Source organism: Hemicordylus capensis, chromosome 1, assembly GCF_027244095.1.
Source record: "Hemicordylus capensis ecotype Gifberg chromosome 1, rHemCap1.1.pri, whole genome shotgun sequence".
Taxonomy (NCBI): domain Eukaryota; kingdom Metazoa; phylum Chordata; class Lepidosauria; order Squamata; family Cordylidae; genus Hemicordylus; species Hemicordylus capensis.
The window spans coordinates 290,379,330-290,400,845 of record NC_069657.1 but is presented as its reverse complement, the minus strand read 5'-3'; the positions used below and the strand labels follow the sequence as shown (position 1 = coordinate 290,400,845).

Here is a 21,516-nt window from a genome sequence, read left to right as displayed (position 1 = left end):
ATGTGGAGCCAGCGGGGTGTAGTGGTTAGAGTGCTGGACTAGGACCGGAGAGACCCGAGTTCAAATCCCCATTCAGCCATGATACTAGCTGGGTGACTCTGGGCCAGTCACTTCTCTCTCAGTCTAACTTACTTCACAGGTTTGTTGTGAAAGAGAAACTCAAGTATGTAGTACACCGCTCTGGGCTCCTTGGAGGAAGAGCGGGATATAAAATGTTAAATAAATAAATAAATAAATAAATAAAATAATGTATGGGCTTGGCCTTGCTATCATCTGAATAGGGGTAACATTTGTGCTCATTCAGAAGCAACACAGCTAGCCATAAGTCACATCAGAGTGCTTTTACTTCATCAAAAAGTAATATTAAAACTTGTCAGGAGATGGCTTTCAGTGTCATTCTTGCCTAACAAAAGAGCACTGATTATATATAAAAATGCATAAAGCTTTTCCTTGAGCACCCCCATCAAGCAATAACCTTGTGTTTGTTATTTTGCACCTTGCTTCCCCCACACACCCAACTTCTACCTATTAAAGAAGTAACTGCACGAGAAACAGTTGCGGGTCATACAAAACAGCATGGTTTAGAAGTCAATTGGGGCAGGGTTGGGAGGGGAGAAACTGGCAAATGTGGATATTCTTAAGGCCACTTCACACATTATAGGTTTAGGGCAAATCTCACAATGTAGGTAGATGTATCGCAGCAACACATAACAGTCCACTATTGGCTGTAGTGGACAACATTAAAGTGCAGAGACACATATTTAATCCTTAGCTTTGTTGAAACTGAGATGGACTGCACCCCATTCGAGCAGGGGAAAGTCACCCAAATTTTGACTAAGGGTTAAATATAGGTACAGTAATATGCACTAAGGAACCATAATCAATAGTTCTTCTCTGCTGCATATCCACCATATGTTTTATGCACGTCTCCCTTCCACTCAATAGTGATCACAGGGAGACATGCAAGGTACCCATGTAATATAGAGAGAGAAAGTATGAATTGGCCCCAACAGTGTTACTTATGTTTTTATGGTAGAAAAGGCTAGAGATATAAATTTTGTACATGCACTGGGGAGCTATGCCCATTTGCAGGTTCCAGTTATGAATAGAGGTTCTGGTTATAGACTGGCACTACATATAACTCTGTACACTCACATGAAAGCTCCATGACAAGCATTTATTCTAAACAGTTATCTGTGCACAGATCAGAATCTCATGTAATTAATCTATCAGAAAAACCCATGACCTTCCACAAAGGAAAGTCAAGTGCAATGACTGTATAAAAAACAACTCAGCCAATTTTTAAGCTAGTGAAGGTCAAATAACCCCCATCAATATCTTGGCTGGGAGGTTCATATATCTTCATGATTAGCAGCATCCTTCCTGGGATGCTATTTTTATTGGAATAAGTTTCAGACCCATGTCCCTTGATCTGTCACTTTAGAATTTTATGTCTTGCATTGCATAAAGCTGCAAACAGAATTCCATACTAGTATTATCTAGATCCCAGAAAGATGCAGCTATACACACACACACACACACACACATATTAGTATTTTGAAGCAATAAGAAAACTGCTACATTTCTCACCACCATGTGGTATATCCTGGCAAAAACTGATAGAAATCAGTTTACTAAAGCATCTTTTTGACATGTGAGATAGATTTGGAAGGGAAAATAAGGGTACTGGGGTATTACTGATGTAGTACGGTTTTTTTCAGAATGAATCCATTTTAATACTGATCCTAGTCAAGCGGCATTTGACAACTTATCAATTCTCCATATATCTCACGCCTTATAATTGCTTCCAGGAGGCTTATAATCCTTGAGATGTTTCACATGCATGCCCTATAAAAGAGCCAGTCTTGGACTTTGGGACCCTGGCTACAAAAATCAAGAGTTCAAAAGCCCAGCTCTGAAGCTCACTGTCAGCCACTCTGACTCAGCTGAGCCTAACTCATAAGGTAGGATGGAATGGAATGGAATGGAATCTTTATTTTAGGCATTGACCAGATAAAAATACTACACAATAAATAAGCAGTAGCCTCCTGCAATCATGATTCTGCCAGCACTTTCTTACAAAACACCATTTACTATATAACAACATTCCACGTCGAACCTGTTTGCACACCACTAATAACAATATATAGTACAATTGACAGTCATGATTTTACCAATTGCTTCCTTACACAGCCTGCAGTGTAGCAAAACTTTGCCATCTTGGTGGAAACATTAATATCACTGTCAGACAAAAGGAGAGACACATAAAAGGCTGCTGACCTACCTGGGAATCTAGACAAAATAGGTGACAAAAATGCTAACTGAATATCTCTATAAAATAAACAGTGAAGCAACACATGATCAGCTGTCTCAACCACTCCTGACCGACACAGGCACGACCACTGAACGAAAGGAATTCCGAGATGGCGACCCTCTAAGAGAGCTGAGAGCAGCCCATTCAAGCGTGCCAAGCCAGATGCCCTACTTGATTTGGCAAGAACAAGCTCATGCAAATATTTAGCTGGCCTATGAGGTGAGTTGCATTATCTATGAAAAGTAAATGTCTGACATGGGCCCTGTCTTCCTCAATCACAATATCCTAAATCCACTGAAGGGGGTAGGATGAAGTAGATTAAACCACCCTCATTGACACCAGCTTACCTTGAGCTCATTGGAGGAAGTATAGGATATAATGCAAATATTAATACAACTAGCCATTTTTTAAAATGCGTACACCAATGACAATTAATATGCACTACTTAAAATCATACCTTGACCAATAAATGATTTGGTTCTAATGAATGAGCGACCCTTCTTTACAGCAGCTTTTGTTTTTTCCAGTCCATCTTTGGTGCCTTCTCTAGCAGCCCTCATGAGTTTCTGCATCTGCAAGAGAGAGACAAAACACATTCTACAAATTCAGTGAATAATAAAAAGTAGAATTCAATGGCTTTAAAATGTAGCAGGAACTGCATGCAAATAATTGCCCTTGAAAAAGCACAGTCAAGTTGCAGAAAATACAGACAATAGTCCTTTGTTATATAAAGATGTGTCTCCTTCGGTATACAGTATCTTAATCCTTTTGGTTCCTGTATTTCACAGACTTCTGTATACTATAAAAACAGGTGTGCAATGTATGTATATGTTCTGATTAATTGTGATTATTTTTTACCCTTAATAGAACCTGAAAACGTCATCTAATCTGAGTTAAAAATGAAATATCATATTTTCAGCACTCAAAAACTGAAAAAAGACCTGGGTGGGTTCAACCTAACACACAAGAAAACCCAAAAGAACCCACCACCATCTAACCACCTAGATACTTAAGTAAAAATGTATGCATGGAAGGTAAAAAACCGATCAATATTGTAAATAATGAAAATATATAATATCTCTAAAAACCATGGGATGGGAAAGTAGTATAGAAAAGCCATTTAGTCAACACTCTCTTATAACACATTAATATAGACAATATGTGTGAAATAGTAAATGCGCATGAAAAACATGAATATAAAACCACAGATTAGTAGAATAATTTTTTTCCCAATCAGCCTTGCTGCCAAGATCCCCAAAATGAATATGCAAAAAATATCATGACTTGCCGGTCAGTTCTCTGTAAGTCAAACTTTCCAGTAACTTTAAGTCCAATGTGAAGTGAAGGAAATTCCAGTTGTCCTTAAATCAGATGATCATATAAAATTCAATTTCTGGGGCACTGACATCCACCGCAAGCCACATATAGGGAATATACTTCCTTTTTTCTCCAAATGCGTTAAACATGCTATAAATATGCATGCTAAAAACATGCATGCTTCATGTTTGTTTGCACTATGGGATGATTATGGTAGTTTGTGTATTTGTATTAGTGGTGCTCTTCACATGTAGTTATTTATGTATTGAGATATTATATTATTTCTTTATAGAGATCATTTGAAATCTTAGTAATTGCAAACCAAACATCTGGCTCCATATGAGAGCATAACTGCTGCTTGGAGTCTATAAGGATTCTTGTAATAGTGCCACTGAGGAAGACCTACTATAGGCCAAAACGTATTTGGAGGAAAAAAAGGAGGATATACGTATGTGGCGGATGTCAATGTTTTTCAAGTGCTTTTACTATTTCACACATATTGTCTATATTAATCCTCTATAATAAAATGCTTGGTGTGCGTCCGTGTCAATAAAGTGCTTGGCGTGTGTCCGTGTCTCCCTCGGCTGTTCTGGGCATGCGCAGAGCGCATGCCCAGAACACACCGAGGGAGACATGACCACCGGCATCAGGCGGCCATGTTGGGACCGGGAGAAGGATCAGCGGCGGGCCGAGGAGAAGCGGCCGCAGCGGGCCGAGGAGAAGCGGCCGCTGCCGGGCAGGGGGAGGAGCAGCGGCAGGCTGAGGAGAAGCAGCCGCAGCGGGCGGCTGCGCCGAGGACAAGCGGCCGCCGCCAACGCCGGACGGCTGGGTGGGGGGAGGAGGCGGCGGGGGGAGCCGGGAGGAGGCGGCGAGGGCTGACAGGGCCAGGAGGGGGAGTCGTGGGGGAACAGAGGTGGCCTGGCTGGAGACTGGGGCGGAGGGACAGAGGCGGCGGCAGGCCCGACCCGACCGAGGCCACAGGCGGCAGTGGGCCAGCTTGACATGGCTGGAGCCGGGAGGGCCGAGCAGCAGCGGGAGCAACAACCAGGCCCTTCCTTCCCGCCCCCACTCCTCCTCCTTCTCCTCCCGCCTTTGCTGCTACTCCGGCCCCGTTGGCAGCGGCTGCACTCCGGCGAAAGCGAGCAGCTGCTGCTGCACCTCCTGCTCCTCCCCAGCTTTGCGCTCTGCCTGGGGAGCCATCGACCGCGGGGGAAGAAGGGGAGGGAGGGGCTGCTCGCTGTCTTGGCTGCAGCGCTTCTGGGGCCTGGAGGCGCACACACTCGGGAAGCCCGCTGGGCTGGGGCGCTGGCTCCTGCCATTGCTGCAACTAGTGCCCGTTAATGTAACGGGCTTAATGTCACTAGTCTGTTATAAGAGAGTGTCAATTAAATGTTTTTCTGTACTAATTTTCCACCCCATGGTTTTTAGAGATATTATATATTTTCATTATTTACTATGTTGATAGTTTTTTTTTACGTTCCATGCATACTTTTTTTACTTAAGTATCTGGTGGTTAGATGGTGGTGGGTTCTTTTGGGTTTTCTTGTATATTTTCAGCACTCTGTTCTCTTGATGCTGACACACCATTGTCTGCCAACAAGTTTAAAATATACTCAAAAGCCAGCTATAGAATTGTATTCCTTAACCACTGTTGCATTATACTCCTTAGGTTTAAAATAATAAAAATATTTATCTTATTTTCCCCCAACAGGAATATAGCTACTTGAAGTTCTGTAGTGGTGAACTGCTAGCCTAAATTAAAATCAAAGTAAATGATCCAGTTCCTGTCCTGCATGCTCATGGTGAGGAGACAGGGTTTGCCCTTCACAGGCATAGTTCAGAATGCCTGAGGGAATGGATCTAGAAAGAGGATCCTGCAATGATCCCCTAAATCATTGCCTGTATTTGCATGCATCCTCCCAACTCCCATCTTCTTCTCCTAAACTGAAAACTGGCTGCTCCTTGACTCCACTAATAGAAGAAAACTGTGCTACAATTGTGCTCGTACGTAAGAACTATACTGATGTTTCCAATTTTCCTCATACTAGAATGTGTTTGAGCTGAAAAAAACAAAAACACAACCCAATTCATATCATAATTATAAAATCCAAAAGGGCTAAGACTTAAATGATCCTGCCAGGGAATAACACCTCCAACATTTCAGCTGTCTCTAGCCATGACACATCTGTATAGATCAGACTGCAACATCAGAGCTAAAAATCAATAAGGAAAAAAAACCCATTTAATTTTCTAAGTGTTACAGTATAAGCATCAGGGCAAAGAGAGGTTAGCTCACATTAAAGTCCTTGACAATGTTCTTTTAAGACCAATGGCAATACAGACAGCACGGTTTCAATACATACTGTCCAATTTTTCCCATCAAACCTTAACCCACACATTCACTGTGTTTGAAGAACAATCATGTTAACATTTATCTTGTTACAAAAATCAACTACACTACCTTCAGCTCATGTTTTTGCTTTAGTTGCTGAATCTCTACTGCTCCCACCGTGTTTGCCATCAAATCTTTCATCTTTTTCTCATAGTGCTCCTTTAAACGGGTTAGGTCATGAGAAAGCTATAGCATACAAAAAGATACAATCTTAAACTTTACACTAAAGTGCTTGAGCTGCATCATGCATGCTGGCAGCCAGATAAGGAAAGGGTTTTTAACCAGTAGGAGGGGTAGCAATCATCTGCTTTTATTAAACTCAGTAGTGGGCTTACAATTCATTGACAAGACAAGCTTTCCAAATGGGCAGAACAATGAATCTTCATTTGAACTAATACAATTTTGCTAGGTTAAAAAAAGGGAAAGGGAAAAAAAGACTTTGTTCATATCTTGATAACTTGTTTTTAAAGTTGGGGTTAACAAAAAAAGGGTTTACACTTAACACATGAGCATTTTTCAGGATTTCTACAAAACCCAGTTCTGGAGCTTTCTGTATTTAAAAATGTTTAAAATGATGCCCCCCCTCCTGTAGACTTAGCATAGAATTTAAAGTTATTTATATCCCCATTGTAGAAGTTTCACCAGCTGCTGTAAACTACACTAAAGGGTCTATGACTGCAATAAAGATTGATTGATCAAACTACACTAATGCACTATGGGCAACATCAGCTGGCTGTTACAGCTTCCTATAAATGAAGAATGAACCAAACTTGATTGTCTTTGTGGCATGGGACAGATATTATATTTAATAGAGGGAACTACCACTATACAGCCTAGTAAGTTTGTGATTTTTTTCCTGAAACTAGTCTAAAAGTATCCTGTTTTACAAGTCTGGTATGAGGAGTCACATTGCTTATACAATACTGCTACCTATAGGATGTAAGCAGATTTTTTAAGAAGACAGACAACTATAAGAGCTCACAGAAGATAAACATCACATTTTAAAACTTTATTTGTATGTGTTTTATCAACTTCCTTTTCATTTTGCCTGGATTTTCTTTTCCTCTTTCATTTTAAAGTTATAGCATTTGTGGTTTGTAATTGGATCCATGAGAAAAACTGGACAACATAAAACTTAGGCATTGCTTGAAAGCATGTCATAGACTTGGCAATTGCTGCCATAGAGCTACATACTTGTTTCCTGTGGTTGCCACGCAGAAAGGGACTGGGCATGCCATTTTTACACTCTGAGTCACTTTGTTCTTCATAGCTTTCAAACTCACTTGAACTCCACCCATATTCGAGAGAGCTATTTCCACCTTCCTCGCCGTTCTCAACATCATCATATATCATCTCCTCTGCATGCATTAATAAGCAAAATATAGTTTTGTTACACTCTAAAAGTTCAGATTCATTAGAAATCCTGTTAGAAAAGAAATGTCTCAGAACCACTGATATGTTGAAGAGGTAAAGCATTACAAGGAACAACTGCAATTTTTAACACAGGATGTAAACATTAGCAAAAGATTTAAAAAACAACTTGTCTTTTATCATATAACAAATCATAGTATTTAGGCACTTTTAGAATGGAATCTCTTGCATACTGTAAATTCTACAAATAAATTTAAAAGACACAAACAAAAAGGAGGAGAAGGTCAACTTTCTGGTCTTTATCTTATGGACAAATATACTCAGGTCCATCCATACAAGGCCTTACAGATTTGTAGGTGTGACCTATCTCTTTCTTTCTATTACTCCATACTCTGTTATTCTATATTTCCATTTATTATAAAGTCTCTCAAATAAGCAAATCTGTTTCAATACATTCAGTTTTCACAAGTTTATTTCTTTTGCACTCTCTGGACATAAACATTACTTAATGGTTTGTGTACATTTACCACATAATTTCTCATATAATATCCATGTACATATTTCTTTGTTGGATCAGATTATAAAAGGAGAAGCAGCTGGATCATCACTATGGAGGGACAGAGGCACACAGAGTTTGGTTATTCAGTACTGCATGAACTGAATAGTGTGTTCTAGTTAACAAATGCCAATGTCATAAAATTAGGCTTTTTGATTTGCAAGCTCAGGAAAAATTTCAAACACTCTTAAATAGAGCTGCTATCATATGTATTGTGAGAAGAAGTCATCCATCTGCATGTGCACTTCTCTTTCCCATGCCTGCATCCTTTGCACATGCTATCATTCATGACACAAAACATTTACCATTAATGACACAAGGAATGCAAATATTCTAGAATTTAGGGGTCAGGCTAAACAGTATAAGGCTGCAATCCTAAACACACCTACTAAAGAAGCAGCCTAATTGGAAACCGTTGGACTTGCTCCTGAGTAAACATGTTTACAAATGCACTGTAAGATAACAAAATAATAAGTGCAGAAACAATTATGACAGAGAGACACAAATGTTTTACATTTGCAAAGCTCTGAACATAGTGGCAAAGACCCAGAAGAAAGACCTAGATATGCCAGAATAAGATATGAAATAAGAACAAACATGGATGATTGTGTAGTTTCTTGTGCACTACATTTACTACTGGAAATGTAGTAAATAATGGAATTATTAAGTCAAAAAAGTAGAATTTCAAAACATACCTGGTTCAGAGTCTGAATTTTCTCTTGGTACATCATCATATATTACCTCATCTGGATCTGAAAACACCACAGTGGAAAAGCTTGGTAAATTATTAGGCCAATTTCTTAAAATAGAGATTTTTTAGCAAAATAGATGCTAAAAATTAGCTGAAGAGATTATAAAATAATAATTTAAAGAATAAATAGCAATGATAAATATTGTATGATCTGTCACATTCATCATGAACAAGTACGTTCCTCAATAGATGATGGCATTAATCCATTCTGATACCACCATACAACTTCATTGGCTTGAATAAGATGTAATTTGATAACGATGTTCAAAACCAAGCCCTTTATTTCTGGCCTATCTTTGTAGATATCTGCAGACTATCTCAAAATATCCTGATTTTCTAAACAACTTCTGCACAAATCAATGTGTGTATAATCGAGGACCAGATTATGCAAGTTACCATTTTATATGTGGAATATTATACCTGCAATATTGCAGTTGCGCACAAATCAATTTACCCTTTCTGTAAAAATTGTGTATTATCAAGCCTCAACAGAAAGGCAATAAAGAGCAACCACCACTGTGACCAATTATTAAGGGGGTCACCTTTAATTAGGAGTATTGCTTCGGATAGGCTAATACAAGTCCCAAAAAGAAAACAGATCCCGGACACCAGCTGGATTTAGTTCATCAGTTTATTGTTACACCCTAAATATTAGCTAAACTATAGTTCATTCACTCACACATGCATACTTACCAGCCCCAATTAAAGGTGATCAGTTCTTTAATGGGGTGTTGGGAGAAGCTGTGGACCCTACAATCTTCGGTGCTTCTCAGAGAAAACCTCTGTTGATGCCTGACTTTAAAAAGGGTTGCCTGCCTTTGAAGCTGGTTTGCTGTTCCATGTTTACATCCGTCTGATCCTAGGATCGACCTTAGTCGTTTTCCAAGAGTTGTTTTCCAAGCAACTCCTTTCCTGCTGTGTTCGGCATTTTATCCAGTTTTCTCTGGTCCTTTGGGGTCATCTGCATTTCTCTCCCAACATTTTACCATGTTTTGGAGGCTGATATATTGCTTACTCATACATTCTTTCAGTCACACACACAGAGTTAGGCTATCATCAGTTTAACCAGAAGTAAATCATTCTATTAGGTTTGCTAACAATCCTTGAAGTGGAAGCAATTCCGCTTATCAACATCAATACTTCATTTGGTTATACATGTAGGCTATAGAACTACAACATGGACAATCACTTTTATCAAATAATTATACTAGCTGTATTATATGTCAACCCCCCCCCCCGCCGCCGCCACTTTTCAATGGACTAGATGCAAACTGACAATGGGGTCCTGTCAGATAAAACATGGAGCCACAGAAACTTCTAGCCAAACTTCAAAAAAACCAAGCAGGTTCCCTCCACAGACAACCCAACAGCAGTGTGCTTTGTTTTGCTATCAGGAGTTTCATTGGCGCCTCCCTCCACCATTTGCCCAATATGTGGCTGTTTCTTGGCTGATCTGTGCTGAGCCTCTTGCAACAAGCTGAGAAAAAAGCTTGGGGGTCAGATCGGATGCAATGTGATGGCCAATTCAGCCATGCTCAAAACAAACAAACCAACTACACACCTTTGTTTCAAAGCTTGGTTTGTTTGGCCAAATTGAACCTCAGGTGAATTTGAGGGGTGCATTTGGTCAGAAAGACACAGAGGGCATTCTCAAATTCATTTTGAGGCTCCATTTTGCATCTAAAACAATCCAATATCTTGTAAGTTTCATATCTACAAAGCAGGGGCGTCTCAGGAAGCTCTTTGCTGCCTTTGAAGAACAGTTTTCCAAGTGAGCACAAGATGTTGCACACCCAACTGCAACTTTTTAAAAAATCTGACCAGAATGTGCAAGAGTTTGCCTTTCCAGCCATCCATTTCCCCCAGATGAAAATTAAGAGATGGGTTCTGACATAAGGAAAATCTGGAATATTTCTCCACACAAGCAGAATGACAATATTTGCATTGTAAACTGAAGTTCAAGATTACTGCAGCATTCCTACAAGCAGATAACTTGTTCTTTGAGCTCCTGGATCTAACTGAAGGAAGAAGTCTAACATCCAGAGAGCAAATCTAAACATTAAGGAATTCATCCGAGATTGAATCAAACATTCCAACATAAGCAGCTAATGGAATCATCTCTGACCTACTAATATTCAGTCACTGGAACTGTGGTATTTATTTAGTTATTATTTATTTATTGTTACATTTATATACCGCCTCTCATTAGAACAGTCCCAAGGCGGTCACTGGTACTTACTCTCCATCCAGTCTGTGTTTGCAGGATCAGCAGTCCATTTGGCCAAAGCATTATCATCTTTACTCCCCCGATTATCTTCACTTGAAAATAAGGACAAAAATATAACAATTAAAATAGTCACAGGGAACTGGAATGTAGTTAGAAATCAATTATATCGAGAGAGTTACATATTAGTAAAAGAAGTGTAATAATTGTTCAATAAATTTGCAGAGCATTCCTCTAGTTTGTGCTAAATGAGGCCTAAAAAAGCACGACTAACTCTACTTTTACTTGTCTAGACATAAGTTAATGCAAAAAAGTGCAGTGCTACAGACTCCACCTTAATAATATAAGTTTAACTAATATTGGAATTAATCTGTATATCATTTGCATATGTAGATCCCTTTAACAGGGTGTTGTGTATAGATCTTCTGATCTAGAAGTTGGGATAAGTAATGAGGTGGCCAAATTTGCACATGACAACAAACTATTTAGGGTAGTCAAATCCAAAAGAGATTGCAAAGAGCTCCAAAAGGATCTCTCCAAACTGGGGGAGTGGGCAACAAAATGGCAAATGAGATTCAATGTTAACAAGTGTACAGTGATTCATATGAGGACAAAAAAACCCAGCTTCACATATATGCTGATGGGGTCTGAGTTGTCATAGTGACTGACCAAGAGATGGATCTTGGGGTTGTGGTGGACAGTTCATTGAAAGTGTCGACTCAGTGAGTGGCAGCTGTGAAAAAGGCCAATTCCATGCTAGGGATCATTAGGAAGGGGATTGAAAATAAAACTGTTAATATTATAGTGCTCTTATGCAAAACTATGGTGTGGCCACATCTGGAGTACTGTGTACAGTTCTGGTCACCATATCTTAAGAAGAACATTGTAGAACTGGAATAAGTGCAGAAGGTGGCAATCAAGATGATAAGGGACCTAGAGCACCTTCCTAACGAAACAAGGCTATAATACCTGGGGCTTTTGAGTTTAGAAAAAATGACAACTGAAAGGAGACATGATAGAGGTCTATAAAATCACTCATGGTGTGGAGGAAGTGGATAGAGAGAAATTTTCTCCCTCTCGCATAACACTAGAACCAGGCATCATCCCATGAAATTGATTGCCAAGCAATTTAGGACTGACAAAAGGAAGCACTTTTTCATACAATGCATAATCAACCTATGGAATTCTCTGTCACAAGATGTGGTGACAGCCACAGCCTGGATGGCTTTAAGAAGGGCTCAGATATAGTCATGGAGGGCAGGTCTTTCAATGGCTGCTAGTCTGAGGGCTATAGGCCACCTCCAGCCTCAGAGGCAAGATGCCTCTAAATATCAGTTGCAGGGGAGGAACAGTAGGAGAGAGAGCATGCCCTCAGCTCTTGCCAATGGGCTTCCCAGCGGCATCTGATTGGCTGTGTGAAACAGGATGCTGGACTAGACAGGCGAACCAGCAAGGCTTTTCTTATGTTCTTAAGCAGCCTGCCAGACAAGTGCGCCATGCTATGCCTTTCCACCTAGCCATCACTCCTACTCTGTACTGGCAGGTGCTCAGATCCTGAACCACAGCTCTACCACTGCCATTGTTTTTTGAAGATAGAGAGCCCTTTCTCACGAGCAGTGAGAAAGGCAAGAGGACTAGAGGGGAAGAAGCCTGGAAAAGCTTACCTCCCTGCAAATGCTCCGGTTCTTCTACCCGCCCAGAAGATTAAGGGCTGCTGCCGGTAGCTCCAAGGGTCGGTTGCCAACCCCGCATCACCCCACACCCTGGAGCTCCCATAACATAGCATGCAGGTGTGTGGTGCATTATGAGGATCCCCCCTCCCCTCTCCAAAGCCAACTGGGAGCCCCACAGCCAGCCAGCACGGGCTGCAAGAAGAACAACTGGCAGATATCCAAAGAAACGGGGTTACAAGAGTGCTCGCTCTCCTAACCTTATTTTGGAGGGTGGCTCTGTAAGCAGGTTCACTGCCATGGCGCCAGTGGGATTGGGCCTGGAGGTTCACATGCACATGTAAAACCAGGCTGAGCTTCCTTAGCCTGGTTTTGCACATGCACGTGAATAACTTCAGAGGCTCTGTATGCACACAAGAAAACTAGAAGTGGCTACACACTGCTGCCAGACTCTGTGCAGCATGTCTAGGGAGTCATATTAAGTACAGCAATGTCATCTGCACAGCGGACTGTGGCATGGCAATGGAAGCACACACACACACACACCCATCCTCGAATATGCCAGTTAGAAATTCAGTGAGCCAGACCCTACCCGCCTTGCATGTCAAGTCCAGGTGGCCACAGCCTCACAGTTAAGCTGTGAGAAGCAAATTAGAAGAGGAAAGGATGCACAAGAAGGATACACACACACACACACACCTCCTCTTAGCTCATATCTGGGGATGAGGAGGAATAGAAGGCAGAACAGTGCAGCTTTGCAATGGTCTCCTGGTTCCAGTAACCAGCAGATTAACTACACTGATAGTTGGAACAAAAAACCCCACTGCACAGCCAGGCTACCTACTACTCCCCATCTTCTCCCACCACCATTACAGGTGATTCACCGATCAGGTTGAGGCAATCACCTCTGACATAGGAACCATCCCACATAAAGGGGCTGCAACAGATGATGGGTCCATGGGCAGCTTCACATTAGTGCTATTTTGGTGGCGGGAGAGGAAGGCAGGTTTGTCAACCTTTCTGCAGTGTAATACTTGCACAGGAATACTGTGCAAGTATTCCTTCTCAGGAGTAGAGGGAGAAAGACACTCTCTTTAGGCAATCACAGTGCAACCCAGTATGTGTTTTTGAGAAGGCAGTCAGATGTCAATAAACTTAGGTGGCATTTGCTCAGATATGAAGCATTGCCAATAACTGTCCACAGAAAGCTTAAACTTGATGATCTGATTTTGACAGCTTTGCCTAACAAAAGTGTTATCCTTCCATTTATCCAACAGAATACTGTGGTTTGAAAGCACTGTCTGCAGCTCTAATTGGGTAGTTTCGATCCAAAGGGCTAACAAGCTAGGCAAGACAAGTATCCCATAAAGGGAGACATCCAAGGAGGACCTAAAAATGAATCACAGATTGAGAGTCAAGTGGAAACAAAACTGCAAAGCTAGGTCAGTTAAAGAAAGTTGATGAAGCAGAGGGAACTGCTTTGACAAACAGAGACAGCAGCTGTTGCAGACAGAGGGAGCAAACTTGCAGAAATTCCACAGAAAAACAAGAAGATACAAAGAGCCCTGCTGGCTCAGACCAAAAGGCCCATCAAGTGCAGCCAACCAGATGCATCCAGAAAGACCACAACCAAGGAATAGAGGCCATAGCTCACTGATGCTGGCATGTGTCTCCATATGAGGCAAGAGTAGTAGGAGACTCATGCAAAACAGAGGAAGTGAACTGGAGAAGAAAACACTTAACCACCAACTTCTGTCTAATCCAGGCATCCCCAAACTGCGGCCCTCCAGATGTTGCTGAACTACAACTCCCAGCATCCCTAGACACATTTTTTTGTGGCTGGGTATGCTGGAAGTTGTAGTTCAGCAACATCTGGAGGGCCGCAGTTTGGGGATGCCTGGTCTAATCTTCCAGCACTCTAATTGAGGGCCAATCCCTTTCAGCAGGGATTCTCAGATGCTGTTGGAGCACTGGAGCCATTGGGGCTGGGCATGACAAGAGCTGTAGTCCAACATCTGGGGACTCAGGGTTGGGAACCCTGACAAGACATAGTCATAAAGTGACAGTGTCACACCTCTTTGACCTCTTCCCCCATGCCACTCACTCTGCAAAAAGGCTCCCTCATGACTAAATGCCAATAAGTTTACAAATTACCTGTTCTGAGGATCCTCTGAGCTCTGAGAGTTAGAGCGGCAGTCCTCAGCTACTATCTGAGTGTTTGCTAAAAGGAAACAGAAGTCCTCAACCACTATGTAAAAATGCATTCATTTTTATTCAACACGGAAAATAATATTTGTGATAGTAATTTGCTAAATAAAATGCCTTCCTCCATGACACAACTAAATACGGGTTTTGAGTGCCTCAGACAAAAATATACTACTGTGTATCTTGCCAGATAGTACAGGTGGGAACAGAAAGACAAAAAGGCATGCATATAAACACTGTCAACAAGCATCAGAGCATCCCATACTTATTTCATTTATTCGATTTTTATACCGCCCTTCCAAGCTGGCTCAGGGCGGTTTACAATTACTTTTCTTACATACTTTCTAACCACTATATTTTGCTATTCCTATCAGCAAAAAGTGGATTGGAATAAGCAACAGGTGCAGCACTGAAAAATAATATACATTTGCAATGTTCATGGCAACACGAATCTAAATGCACAGTATTTCCATCTCTCCTACTTCTCCATACAAACTCAACTCTTCTTTTTAAAAAGTGGCACTCTTCAGAGCATTGACTGTGTGTTAAAGAGCTACAAGTTTCTCACTCATCGTTGAAGCCCCCGTCTATGGAAAAAATCCAGAGAAACTGCACTGTGGGTTACAAAATAATCAACTAAGCAATGTGCAAAGTTTGGTTGCCCTCAACAACCAATATGCAAAAAATAAATGAATAATAATAATTCCAGAAAAAGGAGAAGAATATTAAACTGAAAGTTTTCTCACTTCTTCCCTCTCTTCCACAGAGTCACTCAATTATAACATTACATAATAGAAAATAAAGTACAAAATACACTACCTTCTTCATCCACAGATAAACTCCTTATTATAACAGGACTGGAGTACGCTGGCAATATCAGTGGCAAATTGGATGGCACAGCATAGCCACAGGGCACAGGAACAGAATAGCCGCTCGAGAGTGTAGGGCTTATACTTCCATCTTGTGGACCCGGCTCTGGCGACAACGATGGCTCTTTCTCTTGCATTGGTGAAATGGTTATGACCGAGTATGGATTTACTCGAGGAAGGGCCACCTCTCCATTGGCTTCAGCTCCCTGCGTTTTCTCAGTTTTGTCTACATTTCCTAGATTTTCATTAGCTTTAAAATATGAAAGAAAAGTTTTAATTTTTTAGAATTGTCAAAGCTCTATGGAAGAGAGAGGTTTCTTCTCAGGACACATACGAAGTGACCTCCTTTCCCTTCAAAACCCATCTTGCTGCCTTAGTGAGCCCCTGGTGGTGCAGTGGTAAAAACTGCCGCCCTGTAACCAGAAGGTTACAAGTTCGATCCTGACCAGGGGCTCAAGGTTGACTCAGCCTTCCATCCTTCCGAGGTCGGTAAAATGAGTACCCAGAATGTTGGGGGCAATATGCTAAATCATTGTAAACCGCTTAGAGAGCTCCAGCTATAGAGCGGTATATAAATGTAAGTGCTATTGCTATTGCTATTGCTATTAGTGCCCATTCCCAACTGACATGAAGTCCAAGGACCTGTGACAACATTTACTCACATTCATTCTTTAGGGTCATGCACACAACCAACATACCTGATGGGGCAGCGGCCTGGCGGGGAGGAAGGCTCTTGTCTTCCTCCCCACATAGGATGGGGTTTCATTTGCAGGCTCTGCCACTCAGGCAGCACACGAGCCTTGAGGGATCTTCCCTCAGCTGAGAACTCTTGCCACACATCTCTCTGTGTACGGGCTGCCTGCAGCCCAAGCACACACACAACCTTGGTGCCGGGCTTAAGGGCATGCTTGCACCCTTAACCCTGGCTAAAGGCCGGGGTAAGAAATCGGGTTAGGCAGGACAGAAGTGCCAGGATAGGGGGCGATCCCGGTGCTCCTCAAAAGCAGCCTAACCCAGGCTGGGCTGCTCATGAGAATAGCCTCTTTGTTTGTTCTCCACTTCCTCACCTTCCCTATTGCCTAACATTTAGACGATGCTCCTAAAAGGCAGAGACCTATGTTCCTCTGCTTATGTTACTTTGTAAAACCAAGTGCTGTGCATCTGATGGTGCTATAAGGCAAATTAATAATAAATATATGAAAATAAATCAATACCTTGACTCAGAGAGGTGAGTCACACAAGCACTGTGAGGCACTGAAAGGAGGTCTGCGGGGAGAGCAGGCTTAGCCCACTCTCCCCGCAGATGATCAGAAAGCAGCCCTGGGCAGCTGAACCAGCTGCCCACATGACTGCCGGCTCCATCATGGAGCCGGTGGGAGCTGCAGGGATCAGGGGCCACACTGCACCCGGAAGCTCCAGGATGCCCTGCACAAGTGCACAGGACATCCTGGAGAGACCCCTGAGCCTGGGAGGCTGCTTGCAGCCTCCTGGTCGGGGGTCTTCTCGTGTGTCACCACACACACCACGGCAGCACACGAGCAAAAAATACGAAGTTAAAGGAGCGCTCACTCCATTAACCTCGTTTTAGGGGAGGGGTATTTATGAGGGTTAGCTGCCGGGAGCCACGCAGCTCTCACTGCAGCACATGATCGCCCAAAAGCAAGCTAGGCTCCCTTAGCCCGCTTTTGGGCCGTCATGAGAATCACCTCAGTTTCTTATTTGGAGTCAGAGAATGGATTTTTTTTTTTTAAAGCAAAAATGCTGAAGATAAGAGTCTTCTAAAGCAAGCATGTACAACTTCAGACCTCCTGCAGATATTGGACTACAACTCCCATAATCCCTGGATATTGGTCACTATATATTACAAAAACAGCTGGGAGGCCAAACTTGTGTAGCCCTGACTTAAAGCCCAGAACATGGATGGAAAACATAAAAATGAACATCTCATTTCCTCTTTGAATACGCAATAGAAGAAAGCATTGGAGTGTGAAATTTTGACAATGGTGCAGCAAGATTTCCTCAGATTATTCTGTCACTCATTTCTATTTTCTCAGCAGGTACAAAAGCGCTCTACAGGGAAGTGTGAATTTGCAGCTCTTAATAATATTGGATAGGATTCGAAGAGTTTCTTGCAGAAAAGAAAGCACTTCTGCTTGCATAAGTGGGAGGGCGGCCTCTAATGAGCAGCAGATTGTATCTGCCTGAAATTCAGAAAAAAAGCCCCAAATTATATAGAGAACGATTGGCAAATGTAGATTATTTATACGATACACTCACCATAGGGATTGACACCCCCTATAGCAAGTTTTCTAGCTTTTGGTGGTCCATCAGTTTAGGTTGGCCCATTGCACTGATTTTCTCCAACATTTATGTCAAGGTATTCACTGGCAGTGGTGGGGGAAATTAGCTAAATCAGGTAGTTAGCTGTACTTAAAGAGATGACTATTTTGAATTTTGCAGCAATGAGACACATTTAGGCTTACTTGAGGAGGACTGTAAAATGTGGAAATTTATATATAATTTATTTTTGTTTTATATTATGTACAACTTAGCCTAGTACAAGTGTTCATATTTTAGTAGAAAGAAATGCAGAGGGGAAAGTCATTAGCTCTGGCCCCACTCTGAACTCCACTTGTTCAAGATTTTTTGGGGTGTTTTGTTGTTGTTCTTGTTTTTACAAGGAAGCATACACACACAGGCTCCTTACACCATAGACATATCTCTATCTTCAGTTTTTTCAGAGTATGAATCATATAAATTTCATAACTAACAGCACCCTGAACATGTGGAGGGCATGGGTAAGTTCAGTGTTGCTACCGCAATCCTCCCTCCATATTCTAGTTTATACCTAGAATGAAAAATTACACAGGGATTTTGAATATTCGTTTTGAAAAGATGACTCATATATTCACATGAAAATTCAGCTTCAAGGAATGCTCTCATGGTTTATTAAGCACGGAGGCAGATACCTGTAGAATTCACCTCTTCCTGTTCTGCATTATTGTTAGCATCAGAATTAGGTGGCAAAATGGTTTGTCTGTCTGCTTCTGGTACTTCATCTCCACTATCGAAATCAAACCGTTCTCCTTCTTCTTCCTCTTCCTCATTAGCAACACTGGCTGTTAATTCGTTTTCTAAAACTGAATACAGAAAAAAATTTTTTGAAATTCAATGAAATGGATAAATTGCCATTAAATGTATAGATAGCCTTACAGTAAATAATGAAATGTTAGGGCTGCAGTCCCACCCACAGTTGCCAAGAACCTGGTGACCACTCTGCATACCTGTGGTTAACACCACAGTGGGGCAAGTCAAGAGAAACCGAGATAACCATGTGCGCCAATAAGAGCAGCAGGAACAAGCTCCAGCTGTGTCTCATTCCCCTCCCCTCAGCCCCAGTCGTACTGGCTGCCACTATCTTTCAGCCCGTGAGTGAGTGAGTGTGTGTGTGTGTGTGTGTGTGTGTGTGTGTGCATGCGCGCACGCACGCACATGTGCAGACAGACAGTCACACTCCTCTGCAAGCCCAACAAAAATTCTGGGAGTTAAAAATTTCAGGCACATATTTGCAACCAAGATTATTCAACCTCTTTTCAGATAAATGAGGTAAAGGCGAATTATTACCCTTCCTGATCTGCAAAAGATTTTATCTACTTTTCTACCAGCTTGGACATGCTCTGCATATTACTTATGGAAAAGCACATGCAAGTCACACCTCTCAGCTGTCCAGACTGTCACAGCAATAAGCATTCTTGCAACATCTTCTGTTTCTTCAACCAAGCTGAACCAGAATGTCTTATTACTGACACAGTAGTTACACCTTTAATCCATAACTTGTGTAGGAAAGGAAGTTCAGCATTTTTCACCCATAAGAAGCTAAAAGGATATCCAATGCCTAGCTGGTGACATGTCATGCAATCGAGTTATCTTGAGCTTTTAGATCTCCCGCATTCAAGCACCTTTTGATATAACACTGTTTTCCTATTAGACAGTCCTATGGGACCAAACCAGCATGCAGTCAAGGTCAAAAGGAAAAGCTTCTGTCAGCAAGAATGGGAATGCTCAGATACAGTAACAAAGCTGAGTAAACCAAGAGGCAACCAATGAAAGCTGTTACTGCTTATTTTGTAAATATTAGCAGATGCTCTACCAGTTGCATAGGAGACATTGGCTGCATTCAAATCAGCAGACCTAAACCTTTGCCCATAAGTACAGGAGATTAAAAGCTTCAGTTCCTGGCTTATGGCAAACCATCATTTACTGGATGTGGACAAAAGGGCAAATTCTGATTTGCTGTAAACCAACAACAAAATTGTCTTGTATTCTCCACTGTTCACAAAGAAGGCAGGGGAGAGAGTGCATGAACCTGAGGCTTGTGCCTGCTCTCTCATAATGCCAAACCATGGTCTGAATGTCACTCTCAGCATCCTGCACTGTTCCCTTTCTCCTCCCATCTCTCCTAAATTGCATTTCCTCCTGACATCTAACCCCACCTCCATTTGCTTCCTTCTTTATTCCACACTCCCCATTCTTTGATTTTAAAAAATGGGGTGTTATTTAACTTTTAGAAGATAATGAAATTTACTTTGAGTACAGAATTTGATTGATGGCAGAGACCAAAACACAGCCTTCTGACAATCAATGAGCCCATGATAGTGAAACTAATACATAAATGTGTCTCAGCCTTGAATTACAAGAGGCTCAGACTGATGTTTGAGAGTAACTACCTATAACATTTCCACAAATGAGCAATGGTTTTAATGCTCCAGGAGGTGGCCCAGGCACTCTTGGGTTAGTTCCACACATGAATGAGCAGGATAGTCTCCTCCAGAATCCTGTCACTTCATCATACAAATGGGATTTAACTAAATATTGTTTTTGGTGCTTTCCAAATTACACCCTACAACAGTTTCACTATGTGTCCATTAAGTGTTCTTCCGTACTGCCTGTGTTTCAACATCGCAGTTCCTGAGCTGTCAGCAAGGTGCCGTTCACATTTTTAATCGGGTTTTATCTTTGCATTACAGTACTACAATGTGTTTTTGTCTGGTTTTTTAAAAAAAGAGCTGTATTTTCCAGTTGTAAAAAGTTTATGCAAGCTAGAAAAGACTGCTCCCCCTGCTGGTGGCTTTGCGCAACACCCTTTATTTACTACCCTGCCAAGCCTTACTACCGCTGAACAGTTTGCAATCTGGAAAGTGCCTTAAAGTTTTAGCTTAGTTAAATCTCAGTTGTATGATAATAAAGGTGAAGGGAGGGATTGTTCTATCTGTGAGGCGGATGTGGGTTAGTGTAAGATGAAGGGGGTAGTGTATAAAAGTGAAGGTGTGGAATGTGCAGCATCCTATAGTGGAGAAACAGGAAGAGTATGAATGAAAAGACATAAAGAACATCTAGCTGATATGCATCATAATAAAAGTCAAACAAAACTGTGGATGATTCATACGAAAGAAGGACACAATGGGAGAGTGACCAAAACAGAAGTATAAACATTGAGGTGAATAAGATCAAGGAAGCAATGTTCATAGAGCAACTGAAACCTAATATTAATGTAGATGAAAGAAGCCATGAGATTCATCAGCCACTGAAAGAGTTAATATCTTCTCTGAAAAAGGTCTGCTCTCTCCTCCCTCAAACGTTCTCTATTATCCATTTGCTGCTTTCCATTTCCTATTTCCCATGCAAGTGCCTTCAGCTAGCATGCTGAATGGAGCACTGGCGATGGCATATTACACCAAAACGTTGCTTTTTGTTTTAACTTACATGTTTTGTGGAAATATCTGTATGCTATTTTAATATCTTTTATGCATTAAAGAGGTCATTTGAAGTTCATAATTGGTTGAAAAA

The 21,516-nt window shown here is 41.5% G+C and overlaps 1 protein-coding gene across 9 annotated transcripts in view; it reads right to left on the bottom strand.

Moving 5' to 3' along the window:
- The window catches only part of ARHGEF10 (Rho guanine nucleotide exchange factor 10), a 141,229-nt gene that overhangs the window by 96,123 nt on the left and 23,590 nt on the right, over positions 1 to 21,516 (bottom strand). For 7 of the 9 annotated variants that reach the window (XM_053286169.1, XM_053286170.1, XM_053286172.1 and 4 more), the window contains 8 exons: positions 18,639 to 18,809; positions 15,620 to 15,919; positions 14,750 to 14,816; positions 10,941 to 11,020; positions 8,646 to 8,702; positions 7,218 to 7,381; positions 6,093 to 6,209; positions 2,772 to 2,886 (listed from right to left, as the gene is read on the bottom strand). In XM_053286169.1, the coding sequence (XP_053142144.1) occupies positions 2,772 to 2,886; positions 6,093 to 6,209; positions 7,218 to 7,381; positions 8,646 to 8,702; positions 10,941 to 11,020; positions 14,750 to 14,816; positions 15,620 to 15,919; positions 18,639 to 18,809 (1,071 nt within the window). The remainder of the gene's footprint in view (positions 1 to 2,771; positions 2,887 to 6,092; positions 6,210 to 7,217; positions 7,382 to 8,645; positions 8,703 to 10,940; positions 11,021 to 14,749; positions 14,817 to 15,619; positions 15,920 to 18,638; positions 18,810 to 21,516) is intronic. The other 2 variants (XM_053286174.1, XM_053286177.1) reach the window with 1 other exon arrangement.